The following is a 17,064-nucleotide window of genomic DNA, read 5'->3' on the forward strand; positions in this document are numbered from 1 at the left end:
TGATTTTCTTGTTTTTTAATTTAAGAATAACATTTATTAAATAGTGTTTAGAAAAATAAAAAATAAAAAAAAAAAATAAAAAAAAAAATAAAAAAAATAAGAATTATGACATTTCCATATTATCAATTGTATCACCATCATAATATTCCCTATAATAATCATCACTAATAAAATTATGGCGAAATCATTAGTATTTATAAAATAAGAATAAAAATAAAAATAAAATGAAAACTTACAGTTCCTCTTGATCAGGTAGAGGGTCTTTTACATCTGATCCATCATCATTTAAAATTTGTAATTTACTTATATATCTACATTTGAAGAATATTATTTTTTTTAATGATTTATTATAAAAAAAATAATTAAAACTGAACCTATATATATAAATTTGATTTTAATTATTAGTAAACTGTAATGAAATTATTTAAATAAAAAAAATAAATTATACATACAATACACCATTTTCTGTGAAAGGATCACCATTTTCAGGTTTATATAAATAAATTTCACATTTTTGTAAACTTATTTCACTTTCTAAAGTTGACCAAAGTTTAGCTTCAAACTCTAAATAATAATCTTTTATATAACCAGCCAAGTTTGCATTGATACTATTGATAACTAAATTTAAGCTTGGTTCTTTTTGAAATTGTTCTGGTTTAGAATCTGTGAAATCATAATCTGGGAATGACAAATTCAGTAACTGTATCAAATAGATCATAGTTTTTCTACTTGTACTATTTGACATTGGTCCAAATGGTGATACTGATATATTTGATGTTGGTGATGGTGAATTCATTGATACTGATAATGTATTATTATTATTATTATTATTATTGCTGCTGCCGCTATTGCTATTGTTATTGTTATTATTATTAGTGTTATTATTACTATTTGTTATATTCATTGCTCCACTATTTGTATTTGATAATTCTTCAAGTTCTTTATCTAAAGACCTGTATATCTTTTTATCTGAACCTGCCATTTTACATGAATAAGCTTCTAATTCACCCATCAAAAGTGCATCCCCAACATCGATACTATTCAAATATGAATTTAATCCAATTAATTGTAATGAATCTATATATTTCATCTTTTTTTTTTCTACTATTTCTCTGTCTCTCTCTCTCTGTCTCTGCTCTGTCACTCTGATTTATTGTTGTTTCTAAAAAAAATAAAAAAATAAAAAAAATAAAAATTAAATATAAAAACAAATCTAATTTATTACTATTACTATTATTACTATTATTACTATTATTACTATTATTAATTATTTGCTATTATACAGTTATTTACAAAGGTTAGTGTTTAATATGAACACTGTAAATATTTTATAATTAAGTGGGTGTAAAAATTCAATGTTGAAAATAATAAAAAAAAAAAAAAAAAAAAAAAAACAATGAGGAATTAAAAAAAAATAAAAAATAAAAAAATAATTAAAAAAAAAAAAAAAAAAAAAATAAAAAAAACAATTATTTGAAAAACAAAATTTTCAACTAAAAATATAATTTACCCAGGTCCAATTATAGATTTTTTATTTTTATCTTCACAATATTTGGAAAAAAAACAATTTTTTATTTTAATTATTATTTTTATTTTTTTTTTTTTTTATTTTTTTTTTTTTTATTTAATTAAATATTTGAAACATTTAAATTTTTATCAATATTATTATATTTTAAAAACCAAACAAAGAATGATAAACCACCTGTTAAAACAAAAGAAATTGAAATCCAAATTAAAATAAAGAAATTATTTGTTGACTGAAGTGAAGAAGATATAATAAACATTATTAAAACTGCTAAACTGCATAACGAAGATTCCACACCCGACACCAACCCTCTTTCACTATGGTGAACTAATCGTTGAACGTAATGAATCTCTGTTATTTCAAAACCATATAACCCACATCTCGATAAAATTATTGAAATCATGAAAATGTATTTATTAACCCAATTTGAAAGAGAACTTGCAAAGAATAACCCACTAATTAATACGAATATACCCTCTTCCAATATATAGAATAATGATAACTTGTTCATATTATCTTTAAAAACATTCTTTGATTTTAGTAACCTATTATACAGCAATGTGCTACCCAATCCAAATATTGCACCTAGTCCACGAAATATACTTAATTCAATATAACTGTAACCTTGATTCGATAAATAAGCAGTTAAAATTGAATCATGTGGACTTAATATTGTAAACCATAATAAACAGTATGCTAAAATCACTAAAAACACACTCTGTCTTTGAAATACTATCCAACCTTTAATTATATTTGTAAATGGATTCCATTCACCCATTAAAAATTGTTTAAATGATTTCTTTGTTTTTAAATTACTTTGATCATCATCATCACCACCACCACCACCATATATAAATGTTGATAAATCACAACCATCTTTAAAATCAATTAAACCTTCTTTGTCAATCTTTAAATTTAATACAGATACTCTATCATAAACTATCTTTAATAATATATATTGTGGAAAGAATGAAAAGAAATTAAATACACCAATCCAAATAAATGCAGTTGCTCCACATAATTGTGCAACTAAACCTGCTAAAAATGGTGCTAACATCTATAATAATAATAATAATAATAATAATAATAATAATAATAATAATAATAATAATAATAATAATAATAATAATAATAATAATAATAATAATAATAATAATAATAATAATAATAATAATAATAATAATAATAATAATAATAATAATAATAATAATATAATATGTATTAATATTAAATAATACATTATACATAATATAATACATAATATACATACTTCAGTACCTAAATCAATTTGTCTCATTCTTGTATTAACTTTTGTTAATATTGAATCCCTTTTAACAATAGAGGGTGTCCATTTTCTTTCAACTGAAATATCCATCATTTGAGTTGCTAATGAATGAATTGATGAAAGTAATAATAATAATATAAATAAAAATATTGATAAATCACTTGAAAATAATGTTGACGATGATGTTGATGTTGATGACGTTGATGATGTTGTTGAATTTTCAATTACACCAACATGTTTAAAAAGAATGAATAAAATTATACATGATAATCCAATTGCAAATGCTTGTGAAAATATACCTAATTTAATTACTTTTTTTTTTTTTTATTTATCAATAAATTTAGTAGTTTGGGAGTGTGTGGGTGAGAAAATTATTATTATTATTATATTATTATTATTACGTACTTTGAACTTTTTTATATTTATCAGTCATTTTACCAATTGTTGGACCAAATAATAATCTAAATAAATATTGTGATAAACCAAATACTGAAATTGGTATTAAGGAATTTGGTGAGAGTGTTATTAAAAATAATGGAATTATGAATGCCCATGATTTATCACCCATCCGAGTTATTAAATGTGAAATCATAATATAATTTGAAAATGATCTTTCATATTTTTTTGGTAATTTAATTAATGTTCCATTATTATATTGATTATTATCTTCCTCATCATCATCGTCATCATCATCATCATCATCTCCATTAGTTATAATAGCTTGGTTAATATTAATTTCTTCTAATTCTTCATCATCCTTATCTTTAATATTAATTTCATTTCCCAATGTTTTTTCATTTTTTGATGTTTCTGTTGATGCCACTACTGATAATGAAATAGGCTCGACCTCTTCATTCTCTATTAATGGGCTTTCCATTATATCTGAGTGTGTGCGGTTTTTTTTTTTGTTTTTTTTTTTTTTTTTTGGTTGATTGATTTATTGATTTGTTTTTGTGTGTGGTATGGGGAAAATAAAAATTTTATGCCTTTTGGAGTAACGTGAAAAAAAAAAAAAATAAAAAAAAATAAAAAAATAAAAAAAAAAATTAAAAAATAAAAAATTAAAAATAAAAAAAAAAAAAAATATCTTCTTTCCCCAAACATTGTTTTATTTGGAATAGTTTATTTATTTTTCTTTTATCATTGTTATTTTTTTATTTATTTATTTTTTTTTTTATTTTTATTTTTTTTATTTCTTTATTTTTTTTTTTTCTTTAACTTGGAAATCTTTGAATTTCAAACCAAACAGTTTATAAAAACTGAGGACTAAAACACAAAGATAATACCATTTTAAAAAAAATAAAAAAAATAAAAAAAATAAATAAAAATAGAAAAATAAAAATAAAAAGCATAATATTTCTATTTTGTTTCTTGAGGTGCTTATGTGTTAAAAGTGAGTATGTTTCAGTGCAAATAAAAAAAAAAAAATAAAAAAAATAAAAATAAAATAAAAATTAATTTTTTTTTAAAAAAAAAAAAAAATTAAAAAAAAGAGTTTTTTTTTTTTTTTTTTTTTTTTCTTTTTTTTTTTTTTTTTTTTTTTTTTTATTGTAAACCAATATCGACCTCTGTTTAAATCCCCCACCTACAATCAACACACGCACGCCCTCCTTTAATTTTCACACTTTCATCTCAACTCACATTCAAACTTACTCACGCACACACAATCACTTACATTCCCAAATCCATTCACCTCCCCCCTCATATTCATAAAATCACATAAAAATATAAATAAATAAATATAAATATATATAAAGTAAAATGTTAAGCAGTTTTTTTATTATAGCTGATCAAGGGTAAATAATAGTAATAATAATAATAATAATTTCACCCACTACCATCACCATTACCATCACCATCACTACCCAACAAAACATTCTTTAATATATATATATATATATATATATTAATTAATAATTTATATTTTCATATATATATATAGTGATATTTTAATTGAAAAACATTGGAGAGGATTAATGAATAGATCAATTTGTGAATATTTTTGGGATCAAGTATTACAAAGTAAACAAAATGGATCAAGTGTACCACCAATTATATCAACACCAAAATATTATTTAATCAATATTCAAAAGCAAAATGTCTATTTATTAGGAGTATGTCAATCAGAGGTATCACCATTATTGGTTGTAGATTTCTTACAAAGAATATATGATACATTTGTTGAATATTTTGGTTCAAATATTACAAGTGCAACCATCAAAGAGAACTTTGTACACGTTTATCAACTCTTGGATGAAATGGCTGATAATGGTTTCCCTTTTACAACAGAATTAAACTTTTTAAAAGAAATGATAAAACCACCTGGTGTATTATCAAATGTTATTTCAAGTGTTACTGGTACTTCAAATATTACTGATATATTACCAAGTAATTATTATTATTATTATTATTATTATTATTATTATTATTATTTTTTTTATTTTTATTTTTATTTTTATTATTAGATGGATCTTTAGGTGCCATTCAATGGCGTAAAACAGGTATTAAATATACACAAAATAAAATATTCTTTGATATTATTGAAGAAATTGATTGTATAATTGATAGGTATGAAGAAGAGAATATTTCAATATTGATTATTAATTATTAATTATTATTAATTATTATACTTACTCCTATAAATTTTTTATTATTTTTTTTTTTCAGTAATGGATATATTGTTTCAAGTGAAATTAATGGTGAAATATTATGTCATTGTAATTTAAGTGGTATGCCAGATTTAACAATGACATTTAATAATCCAAGAATGTTAGATGATGTTAGTTTTCATCCATGTGTTAGATATTCAAGATGGGAGAATGATAGAGTGTTATCGTTTATTCCACCAGATGGTAATTTTAAATTGTTATCGTATCGTGTAAAGGGTATCAATCAATTCCCAGTTTACGTTAAACCTCAAATTAGTTATAGTGAAGGTTCGAGTAGTGTAGGTAGAGTCAATGTAACCGTTGGTGCTAAAGGTTACAATGTTCAAAATAAATTATCAATCGAGGATGTAGTTGCAACTATCCCTTTCTCAAAGACTACCTCTTCAACTAATTTAACCGCTAATATCGGTTCATTCGGTATGGATGAACAATCGAAAATACTAAGATGGAATATAGGTAAAATACCAAAAGAGAAAACACCTTTCCTTAATGGTACTGTCTCTTTAATCGCTGGTTCAATGACACCAGAATCCACTCCTTCAATTATGCTCCAATTCAAAATACCACAATATGCTATCTCTGGTTTAACAATCGATAGTCTTGCTTGTAGTGAAAGATATAAACCATTCAAAGGTGTAAAATGTACTACTAAAGCTGGTAAATTCCAAGTTAGATCTTAATTTTTCTTTTTTACTCAAATTAATAAAAAAAATTAAAAATAAAAATAAAAATAAAATAAAATTCTAAAAAAAAAAAAAATAATAATTTAAAAAAAAAAAAAAAAAAAAAAAAAAAGAATAAATTTAAGGAGAAATTTACATAATTTTATTTAAAATTTTAAAAACTTGGAAAATTAAAAATGGTTCTGAATTTCTAACTAGCCATTTTTTTATTTTATTTTTCATTAATTTTTTTTTTTTTTTTTTTTTTTTTTTTTTTTTTTTTTTTGGTGGCCATCAACTCGGCAAAAGAAAATGAAGTCGAAAAAAAAAAGTTTAAATCCAAAATATCTCACCAAAAAAAAAAAAAAAATTAAAAAAAATTAAAAAAAAAAAAAAAAATGAAACCAAGCGAAAATTATTTTCACAAAAAAAAAAAAAAAACAATAATTGGGTCAATGGTATCTAGATGTAAAAAATAAAAAAAAGTAAAAAAAAAAAGTAAAAAAACAAAACAAAAGAAAATAAAAAAACAAAATAACTAAAACAATAATCAGTTGGCTCTTTCTTAGTTTTGCACACCACTTTTAAAAGTAATTATTTTATTTTTATCTTAAATTTATTCCCACACATTTTGATTTTGTTTTTTTCTTTAATTTTTTTTTTTATTTTTAAAATTTGTTTTTTAACCCCCCACACACTGATTAAACAATTAAAAATAAATAAAAAAAATAAAAAAAAACATTTAAAAATAGAAAAAAAAAAAAATAAAAATAAAAAAAAAAAAAAAAATAAAAAAAAAAGTTAAACTATTTAATTTTTTTTTTTTTTTTTTTTTTATAAATAAAAATTAATTAATTATTTATAAAATTTAATTATACAACTATCTGTACTCATTATTTAAATAATTATTTTAAATTAAATATCATTTCAAAAAAAAGAGAAAAATGTAATAATTGACTCACTAAGTTTTTATTTTTTTTATTTTTTTTTTTTTTTTTTAAATTTTTTTTTTTTCTTTTTTTTTTTTTTTTTTTTTTTTTTTTTTTTTTTTTTTTTTTTTTTTTTATTTATTTATTATTTTTTTTGTTTAAGACAATAATAATAATAATAAAAATAATAATAAACAAATTTTAAAAAAAAATTTAAAAAATAACTAAACACATCTTTTTTATTATATTATTATTTCATTTTTTTTTTTATTTTTTTTAAAAATTTTAAACTTCACTTAATTTATTAACACTTTTTTTTTTATTTTCAATACAATATATTTTTTTCTTTTTTTTTTTTTTTTTTTTTTTTTGTCAAACTAAAAAAAAAAAAAAAAAGACTAGACAAAATGGATATTGATTACGAAAATGAAATATCAATAGTTTTAGAAGCTAAACACAATCAGCATCTTAATAATAATAATAATGGATGTGGTAACGCAAATAATATAAATAATGAAAATAACTTTTTACAAGATGACCTTGTATATAACTTTTTATCAGACGAAGTTACATTAGGTAGTGACTGTACAACACCATATACTTTAAATAACAATCATATTGTCAATAGTAATTATATTATTAATAATAATAATAATAATAATAATATGCTTAACGATCATTCATCATCACCAATGAGAGTACCAAATTCAAGTCCTTCTTTATATAATAACTCAATTGAATCACCAGAATTGGTTTATCATGATAATAGTAACAATAACAATAACAATAACAATAATATCAATGTCAATGATATCAATGTCAACGATATCAATAGTAATAGTACAAATAATAACGAAAGTAATAACAATAGTAGTAGTGAAGGCGAATTACCATGTCTTGTTGATATCCAACAATATCAATATCAAGACATGTTACCATTTGATCAACAACCAGTTGTTGTTATGCAAAATCCAATCATCACTACAACAACAACAACAACAACAACAACAGCAACTATCGAACAACAAATTAACCCAAGTGAACAACAACAACAACAACAACAACAACAACAACAACAACAACAACAACAACAACAACAACAACAACAACAACAACAACATCAACATTTATTACAAGAACATCAACATGTCGTTAATGAAGAAGTCTTACAGTAAGTTTTGAAAAAAAAAAAAAAAAAAAAAAAAAAAAAAGTTTATTAGTTCTCATTTTATACTATGATTACTAACAATATATTTATATTATAGTATGATTGACCCAAGTGTTGATTTAACAAACACATATATGGATGCAGCTGGTATTTCAGATATTATAGCATCAGATTCATCAACTACAACTTCACCATCTTCTCCATCAACTTCAAATATGTTTTTAACTCCAATGGTTACTACTACTACCACATCAGAAACTTCATCTTCTTCTGATTCTTCTGTCAATATTATTCCAAATAATACTAATACCATCACCAATATACTAATAAAAGAAGAAGATACCAATAATGGTAACAACAATAAGAAATCTAAAAAGAGAACCATAGATTCTAGGGTTCAAAATAGTAAGTAATAATAGGTTATCCCCCCTTTTTTTAAAAAAATATAAAAAAGAAGTTTTTATTAATTGAATTTTATAAATTATTATTATTATTATTATTATTATTATTATTATTATTATTATTATTATTATTATTATTATTATTATTATTATAGTTGTTCATCCATTAACTAGAGAAGAATTATTAAAGATTGCAGGTAAAGAACCAGTACAGGTTGTAGATCCACCAACTCATAATCAAGAGGATGAAAGAAATGTAAAGAAACAAAGAAGATTAATAAAGAATCGTGAAAGTGCACAACTCTCAAGAATGAGAAAGAAGATTTACATTGAAGATCTTGAAAAAACCATTAGTGATTTAACTCAAGATAATAGTTCATTAAAAGAAGAAGTATTATACCTTCAAGGTTTAGTTAAACAATTAGCAGCACAAAATAGTAATAGTAATAATAATAGTGTTATTGATATCAATAACAATAATGTAAATAATAGTCAACAACAACAACAACAACATCAACAACAACAACAACTTAATAATAGTAATAACAATAACAATAACAATAATAATAATAGTACAAATAAACAACAACAAAGTAAAAATGTAAAAGCAGCTGGTGTTTGTCTTTTACTTATCTTTTTCAGTTTAGGAGTATTCTTCCAACCACCACAATCATCTACTCAACGATTCGGAGCAATTACATCTTTTGATGTTAAACCCACTCATTCCATCCTTTCAATGTCCGACAGTGAATCATCCCCTCAAAAATCTCTACGTCTATCAAGTAATCATCATTCCCTTCCTGATGGTACTTTTAATACAATCCCTATTGACCAGCAAACAACAGCAACAACCAATACAAAATCATTACCATCTTATGTTTTAAATAATAATGATGATAGTGATAGCGACTATGAAAATGTAAACATCAATAATAATAATAATAATAATAATAATAATAATAATAATAATAATAATAATAATAATAATAATAATAATAATAATAATAATAATAATAACAATAATAACAATAATAATATTAAGAGAAAACAACATCAACAAAATCCTCAATCTGATAGTTTTCAAAATAGGAAAAAAATTAAAATTAATCTTGCAACAGAGAATACGGAAGGAGATGGACCATTGGTTTCAAAATCATCAGCCACCACTACCACCACCACCACAACAACCACCACTACATCAACACCAAAGACACCTCAAATTTCAGAGGATGTTTCTATTGATGAAATAGAGGAACCAATGGTTCATTCATCTCAACAATATATTGTTTGTTCAGATTCTCCTAGAATCGTTTCAAATAATATCACTCAAACAACTGAAAGTTTGTTAAATTCAAATTCAACAAATCCAATTACAATTGGCTTATTATTACCAGCTGAAAGTTTAAATTTACACAACATTGTAAATAATATTGGTGGTGGTGAAAGATCAATTTTAGAAATTAGTTGTCAAGTTTCAAATATCCGTGTTTGGAATCCTTTATCAATTGACATTGATCATCAATCCTCAATTGTTCCTGCCTCCTCTTCTTCATCTTCAGCTTCTTCAATATTTACAAATCATTTTTAAAGAAAAAAAAAAAAAAAAAAAAAAAATTACCCCAACACTTTTTTTTTTCTTTTTACTTTATTTTATTTTTTTTATATATTTATTTATATCTCTTACAAATACATTTTTTTTACGTCTTTTAATACATACGCATTTTTTAATATAAAATAAAAATAAAAAATAAAAAAAAAAAAAACATATAAAAAAAAACTTAATTATTTCTTTTTTTCCTTATTTCTTTTTTCTTTTTCCTTTTTTTTTTTTTTTCCCCCAACTTTCTTTTTAATAAATTATTTAATTAATTTATTAATTAATGTTAATAAAAAAAATATTAATTAATTCTTACTTTTATGGTAATATCGAATCTCTAAAATTAAATAGTGACATTATTAAGTTTTTTTTTTTTTCTATTTAATTATTTTTTATTTTTTTTATTTTTATTTTATTTTTTTTTATTTTTTTATTATTTTTTTTATTTTTTTTTATTTTTTTTTATTTTTAAAAAGGAAAGAATAAAATGCTGATTGTGGTTTTGATTTAATTTTATTATTTTTTTTTTTTAAATAACCAAAAAAAATTTGATTTTCAATTTTGGACATTTCTAAAAAAAGTAAAATCTTGTAATAAAACCTTTTAAGGACTAACTAAAAAAATATTTCCAAAGATGGACGATCTTTATTAAAATTTTTTTTTTTTTTTTTTTTTTTTTTGTATAAAAAGAAAATTTTTTTATTATCCAAATAGTCATTTTATACAAAAAATCAGTAAATCAAAGTTTAAAAATAATAATTTTATAAATCAAATAAAAAAAAAAAAAAAACCAATGCCAACTTGTAACAAACTTAAAAATAATAATTTTTATAAATATTTAAATCAAATAAAAATGTATAAAATAATTTAATAATCATTTTTATTTAAAAAAAAAAAAAAAAAAAAAAAATCAATTTTTTATTATAGTTATTTGTTGTTTTAATATGACTTGTTCAATAACAGGGTTAAAAGATTTATCTCGGACAAAACCATTTGATTCCATCTTCTAATTGTTTAATAAAAGAATATAAAAAAAAAAAAAAAAAAAAAAAAAAAAAAAAAAAAAAAAAAAAAAAAAAAAAAAAAAAAAAAAAAAAAAAAAAAAAAAAGATAAAAAAAAAAAAAAAAAAAAAAAAAAAAAAAAGAGTAAAAAAAAAAAAAAAAAAAAGAAAAAAAAAAAAAAAAAAAAAAAAAAAAAAAAAAAAAAAAAAAAAAAAAAAAAAAAAAAAAAAAAAAAAAAAAAAAAAAAAAAAAAAAAAAAAAAAAAAAAAATTCTTTAATTAAAGTAGATCTTTTAACTCATGGCTTTTGAACTTGGTAAATATATTTATAATACATAGAATATAATGTCCTATATTTATAATATTATTTTTTACAATTAAAATAACAATATCAATAATAAAAATAATTTTTTTTTTTTTTAAAAATCAATTAAATTTTAATTTATTTGAAAAAAAGTAAAGGTATTTACACTTTATTTATATAATAAAAATATCTAAAAAAATAGATTTGGATAATTTTAATTTTTTTTTTTTTTTTTTTTTTTTCTATTTCTTTCTTTCTTCTCTTAGATAAACATTAAATTTTTACTTGTTCTTCAAAAACCTGCCAAATATGTTTTTCTAAATCTCACTGGCTGTAACTCAGTATTAAAATTCTTTGTGAATACTTTTTCAACTGATCAATTGAATGGCTACCCCCTACTCAAATAATCCACTATTAAAATGCTTTGTTAATACTTTTCCAACCTATCAATTGAATGGCTACCCCTTACTCAAATAACCCACTATTAAAATGCTTTGAGAATAGTTTTGCAACTGCTCAATTGAATGGCTACCCCTTACTCAAATAATCCAGTATTTAAATGCTTGTGAATAGTTTTGCAACTGCTCAATTTAATGGCTAGCCATCACTCAACAACAGATGGTTTAATAAATTATTGGAGGTAACAAAGACTTTTCTCAAAAGGAGTTTTTAGTGTCGGTTCCTCAATAATTAAATAATAAAAAAAACAAAACTAAAGAATAATATAAAACAATTAAAAAAATAGATTTTTTATCTTTTTTGTTGTCAAAATTATAATATTTCTAATTTAATTTTAAAAACATTTACCAATATTAGTAAATGAGTTTTAATATTTAACCAGTACTGTCTTGGTCATCTATACCATATACTTGACCCAAATCAGTAACGCCAACCTTGTAAGAGGAGCTCCATGTAATAAACTATCATTTATTTTATTTTTTTTTTGAATAAATAATTGACCGTTTTATTTTTTTTTTTTTTTTTTAAAATATATATATTTTTTTTTTTTTTATTTTTTTTTTTTTCGATAGATATTTTTATTATTATTATTATTTATTTATTATTATTATTATTATTATTATTATTATTATTATTATTATTATTATTTATTTATTGTTATTTATTTATTATTACAATGATTAAAAAAAAACTATCTTTTTTTAACTTAAAACTTCATATGCAACAGATTCTCTTTTGTGGACAGCAACTTTATGAGATAAAACATTATGTAAAAATTGTACACATTTTTGGGAAAGAACTAAACCTTCCATTGGATTTGAACTTGATACGTCGTATAAATTTGGAGCAACAACGATTGCTAAATTTTGAGCTGTCATTTTATTGACATCAGAGAAACTTGAAACCATTAATAATAAATGCATTAACCAATCTAATAAACTTTTTTGTGGTTCTGGTAAATTCTTTGCTGATTGAACGCATTCATCAATATCTGTACTATAGAAAATCTTTTCTGTTGGAATTGAATTTAAAATTGGTGTTGGTAATTCTCTATACCAAATCTAATAAAAAAAATAAAAAAATAAATTATTATTATTATTATTATTATTATTATTATTTGAAAATAAATATTAATAATTATTTAAAATATTTTTTAAAATTGATTAATTTTAAAAAAAAAAAAAAAACATACCTTAATTAAAGAAGCAACAGTATTAATATCAGTTGAAGAAGTGAAATCATTTCTATTCATTGCTTCTTTTAAACGTTTAATTTCAGTTTGTTCACCAGCTAAACGGAAAATACCTTCTTGTTGTAAACCACCATTATCAATTAAAGATCTTTTCATTAATGCTAAAATATATGGTACTCTAAATCCTTCATCTTCAACATGCTCTAAAGTATTTGGATCAACACCAAACACACCAGTTTCACATCTAATTTTAACCGTTAAAAAATGTGATGCTCCACCTTCAACTCTTAATACAACTTTATGATTTGTATTTATCTTTTGATTAACCATTAATTTAACTTTAATTGTTTTACTTTTTCCCTATAAAATAATTAAATTATTAAAATTTATGAAATATAATAAGTATATATGTATATGTGTTTATAATTTTTTTTTTTTTTTTTTTTTTTTTTTTCCCAATAAATATTTAATTATAATGAAATAATTTACTTTATCAAGTGATCCAGATGTAGGACTAAAACTTAATTGAAATTCTTTTGGTTGTAAAGGTTCAAAATGAAACTTTAATTTTGTTTTACTTGAATTACTAATTGTGAATTGATCTTGTACAACCGACTTTAATGGGCATGGTTTTTCACCTAAATTAAAGTCTAACAGATTTTTTGAAACCTTTTTTTTTTTTTAAATTTATTTTATTTTTGTATGTATAGGTTAGTAGTGATTTATTTAATAATAAAGAAAAAAAAAAAAATTATAAAAAGATATGACTGACTTACTTCTAAACCACCACTATAATTTGATGTACCTAATTCGTCTATTGTTGGTTTTGCTTTATAATCTATTGAAGAAGCAACCGTCACAGAAGACGAGGATTTACTTGAAGAAGAACCCATCTTAGATGAAGTCTTGCTTACTTTTTCTTTCTTTTCTTTTTCAGGTTTCGTCACTTTTTCTAAACTATATATACACACAAAGGCGTTTGTCTCCCAATCACGTACTTCTACAACAACCTAACTACTACTACTGCTACTACTACTACTGCTGCTCTAACTTCCACTAATATATCCTTCTTCTTATTAAACTTTCAATTGAGATGCCTTTTTTTTTTTTTGTTGTTTTTTTTTTTTTTACGTGTGTTGAAATAAAAAAAAAAAAAAATAAAAAAATAAAAAAGCTAAAAAAATTAAATTTTTGAATTAAAAAATAAATAATAAATAAATAAATAAATAAATAAAAATTGGATTAAAATATTTATAACACACAAACACACAAAAAAAAATTTTTAAAATTTGAAAATTTTTTTTTTTTTTTTTTTTTTTTTTTTGTAATGTTTTAGTCGCCTTGAAAAAATATCTTTTTTTTTTTTTTTTTTTTTTTTTTTGTATTGTTTTTTTTTTTATAAATTTTATTTTTTTTATTTTATTTTTACTTTTTTTTTTACTGATTCAAAAAATATAAGGAATAGATATTAAGAAAAAAAAAAAGATAATAATGATTATTTAGTTTTTTTATTATTATTTTTATTTTATTTTGTGGTTGTGTTGATGTTGATAAACAATCAACTACTAAAATTAAAAACCCAAAAAAAATAAAAAAAAAATAAAAAAAAAAATAAAAAAAATAAAAAAAAAAATAAAAAAAATAAAATAAATAAATAAAAAATTCATTAAGAAAAAAGATTAGTTCTAAAAATAACACAAAACACCAAAATTTCAAACTACAAACAATTTTTACCACACTTTTTTAAAAAAAAAAAAAAACAATTTAGTGTGTGGTAATTTTGAGAAAAAAAAAAAAAAAAAAACAAAACACACAAATTATTAAACAAATATTATAACAATTTTTTATTTTTATTTTTATTTTTTATTTTTATTTTTAATTTTATTTTTAATTTTTTATTTTTATAATAATATATTTTGATACATATTGATACATATAAATATAAAATGGTAAGAGAAATTCCAGTTTATGAACCATTTTCGATGGATGGTGAAACTTATGAAACTGTTTTATCTCCATTAGAAAATTCAAAACAAATTCAATTGGTATTTCCATTTCAAACAACATTTTGGACACGTTTTAAAATAATTGGTACAAATGGACCATTGGAAGATATAGAAGCTGGTCCTGGTGCAAGAGTACCAATTGGAGTTTCCAGAATTTTTAATGTTAACGAATTTGGTCCATCAATTTTTGTTGGTAATTATTAATAATTTTCTTTTTTTTTTTTTTTTTTTTTTTTTTACAAATAAATAAATAAATAAAAAAAATAAATTTTATTATTAACATTTTCAAAAAAATTAAAAAAAAAAAAAGAGGTATTTAAAAGAAATCCAAGAACTTATATAGATACACTAAAAGTAAAAACGAGATCAGTGCAGGGTTACAGCATCCATTTTTTAACCCAAAATTAAAATTGAAAAAAAAAAAAAAAAGATATTATTAATGTAAAAAAAAAAAAACAAAAGTAATTTATTATAAAAAAAGGTTTAAATGGTTGTTTGTGGTAGTTTCGATTTTTTCCACTTATCATGAAAAAGAACTCTTTTTTTTTTTTTTTTTTTTTTTTTTTTTTTTTTTTATAATAAAATAAAAATAAAAATTATATTAATATATTAAAAATAATAGTTATTATTTATTTATTTATTTATTTATTTATTTATTTATTTATTTATTATACTTACGTAACTAAAAATAAAACAATTAATGGGAGTGCTAATGTACCAAATGTGGAGAATATTGATTTAATATCTCTTCCTACAGATTCAAAGTGATCAAATACTACAATTTTTGGATCATCTTCATCATAATAGCAATCATAGTTGGATGTAGAATATCTACAACAACCTTTCTCATAAATTATAACTTCACTATTTATTACTTGAGTTGAATTAATTAATGGATATGTTACATTATAACTAATATCATAATAGTAAATTATACCACCAGCTTCATCTGATTTTTGGTATGTATTTTGTTTTGTTACAGAATTCACCTGACATTTTGTGAGTACACCAATAAAATTATTTTTAGTTACTAAACTAAACCAAAGTGCCACAAATATTCCAACCCAAATTAAAGTATAAAAAATAGTTAAACCAAAAAATATTCTATAACAATAAAAACTTTTTTTATTACCTTTTTGTTTACTATTATTATTTGTATTGTTATTATTTATATTATTATTATTTATATTATTATTACTATTACTATTATTGACTGTAATATTATTTTTTGAAGAGTTAATTATTTTAATACAACGGTCAAATAATTCTTGTGAAGGTATTAAAATAATAATCACTGAATTTGAATGATAGTTTGTTTTTATTTTTAAAAATATTTGTTTTGGTTGCATTTCAATTTCACCTGGTGTGGTGGTGGTGTTAATAAAATTATCATCATCAAAAACAATTATGATATTTGCTGTTAAGAAATTATTATTTTCATTAAGTTCATCAAATTCATTATTCCTAATAATAAAATTTGTTTGGTTTAATGTAATATGTTTTTTCTCCCATTGTTGATATGATCCATCTTCATTTTTATAAAGAATATCAAATACACCAATTTCCATTTTAAACTTGTTTAAATTTAAAATATGGATTAAAAAAAAAAACAAAAAAAAAAAAAAAAAAAAAAAAAAAAAGGTTTTTTTTTTAAAATGATCAAAAAAGATATTTTTTTTTTTTTTTATAAAAAAAAAATAATGCTGTTTTGTTGTTTTTGGGAAGATATGATTTTGTGAAAGGTCAGAAAATTTTATAATTTTCAAATAACTTTTTTTATAATTTGAGTTACTATTCCAAACACAAAATTGTACTACACTTGTTTTGGTTTCACGATCATTAAATATCTACATACATCACCATTTT

The 17,064-nt window shown here is 20.8% G+C and overlaps 7 protein-coding genes across 7 annotated transcripts; 3 read left to right on the forward strand and 4 right to left on the reverse strand.

Annotated features, from left to right (window-relative positions):
- Positions 1 to 103: 103 nt before the first annotated feature.
- Positions 104 to 1,090, reverse strand: maf1 (repressor of RNA polymerase III transcription; the record flags this gene model as incomplete). Its single annotated transcript, XM_637234.2, has 3 exons — positions 104 to 164; positions 237 to 374; positions 453 to 1,090. The coding sequence occupies 3 exons, from the start codon at positions 1,088 to 1,090 to the stop codon at positions 104 to 106; spliced, it is 837 nt and encodes a 278-aa protein (XP_642326.1).
- Positions 1,091 to 1,628: 538 nt separating this feature from the next.
- Positions 1,629 to 3,687, reverse strand: DDB_G0278675 (hypothetical protein; the record flags this gene model as incomplete). The annotated part of the gene is made up of 3 exons (XM_637235.1): positions 1,629 to 2,582; positions 2,796 to 3,121; positions 3,216 to 3,687. The coding sequence occupies 3 exons, from the start codon at positions 3,685 to 3,687 to the stop codon at positions 1,629 to 1,631; spliced, it is 1,752 nt and encodes a 583-aa protein (XP_642327.1).
- An 884-nt stretch (positions 3,688 to 4,571) lies between these two features.
- Positions 4,572 to 6,159, forward strand: apm3 (clathrin-adaptor medium chain AP-3; the record flags this gene model as incomplete). The annotated part of the gene is made up of 4 exons (XM_637236.2): positions 4,572 to 4,606; positions 4,753 to 5,198; positions 5,276 to 5,378; positions 5,478 to 6,159. The coding sequence occupies 4 exons, from the start codon at positions 4,572 to 4,574 to the stop codon at positions 6,157 to 6,159; spliced, it is 1,266 nt and encodes a 421-aa protein (XP_642328.1).
- A 1,318-nt stretch (positions 6,160 to 7,477) lies between these two features.
- bzpD (hypothetical protein) lies at positions 7,478 to 10,227 on the forward strand (the record flags this gene model as incomplete). The annotated part of the gene is made up of 3 exons (XM_637237.1): positions 7,478 to 8,241; positions 8,336 to 8,643; positions 8,795 to 10,227. The coding sequence occupies 3 exons, from the start codon at positions 7,478 to 7,480 to the stop codon at positions 10,225 to 10,227; spliced, it is 2,505 nt and encodes an 834-aa protein (XP_642329.1).
- Positions 10,228 to 12,701: 2,474 nt separating this feature from the next.
- On the reverse strand, positions 12,702 to 14,085 carry gacA (RhoGAP domain-containing protein; the record flags this gene model as incomplete). Its single annotated transcript, XM_637238.1, has 4 exons — positions 12,702 to 13,061; positions 13,193 to 13,552; positions 13,682 to 13,861; positions 13,969 to 14,085. The coding sequence occupies 4 exons, from the start codon at positions 14,083 to 14,085 to the stop codon at positions 12,702 to 12,704; spliced, it is 1,017 nt and encodes a 338-aa protein (XP_642330.1).
- A 1,053-nt stretch (positions 14,086 to 15,138) lies between these two features.
- On the forward strand, positions 15,139 to 15,606 carry DDB_G0278383 (hypothetical protein; the record flags this gene model as incomplete). The annotated part of the gene is made up of 2 exons (XM_637239.1): positions 15,139 to 15,391; positions 15,509 to 15,606. 2 exons carry the CDS (start codon positions 15,139 to 15,141, stop codon positions 15,604 to 15,606), a joined length of 351 nt encoding a protein of 116 aa, XP_642331.1.
- Positions 15,607 to 15,872: 266 nt separating this feature from the next.
- On the reverse strand, positions 15,873 to 16,766 carry DDB_G0278677 (hypothetical protein; the record flags this gene model as incomplete). Its single annotated transcript, XM_637240.1, has 1 exon — positions 15,873 to 16,766. The coding sequence occupies one exon, from the start codon at positions 16,764 to 16,766 to the stop codon at positions 15,873 to 15,875; it is 894 nt and encodes a 297-aa protein (XP_642332.1).
- Positions 16,767 to 17,064: the final 298 nt, after the last annotated feature.

The sequence above is a fragment of the Dictyostelium discoideum genome (assembly GCF_000004695.1).
Source record: "Dictyostelium discoideum AX4 chromosome 3 chromosome, whole genome shotgun sequence".
NCBI classification, from domain to species: Eukaryota; Evosea; class Eumycetozoa; order Dictyosteliales; family Dictyosteliaceae; genus Dictyostelium; species Dictyostelium discoideum.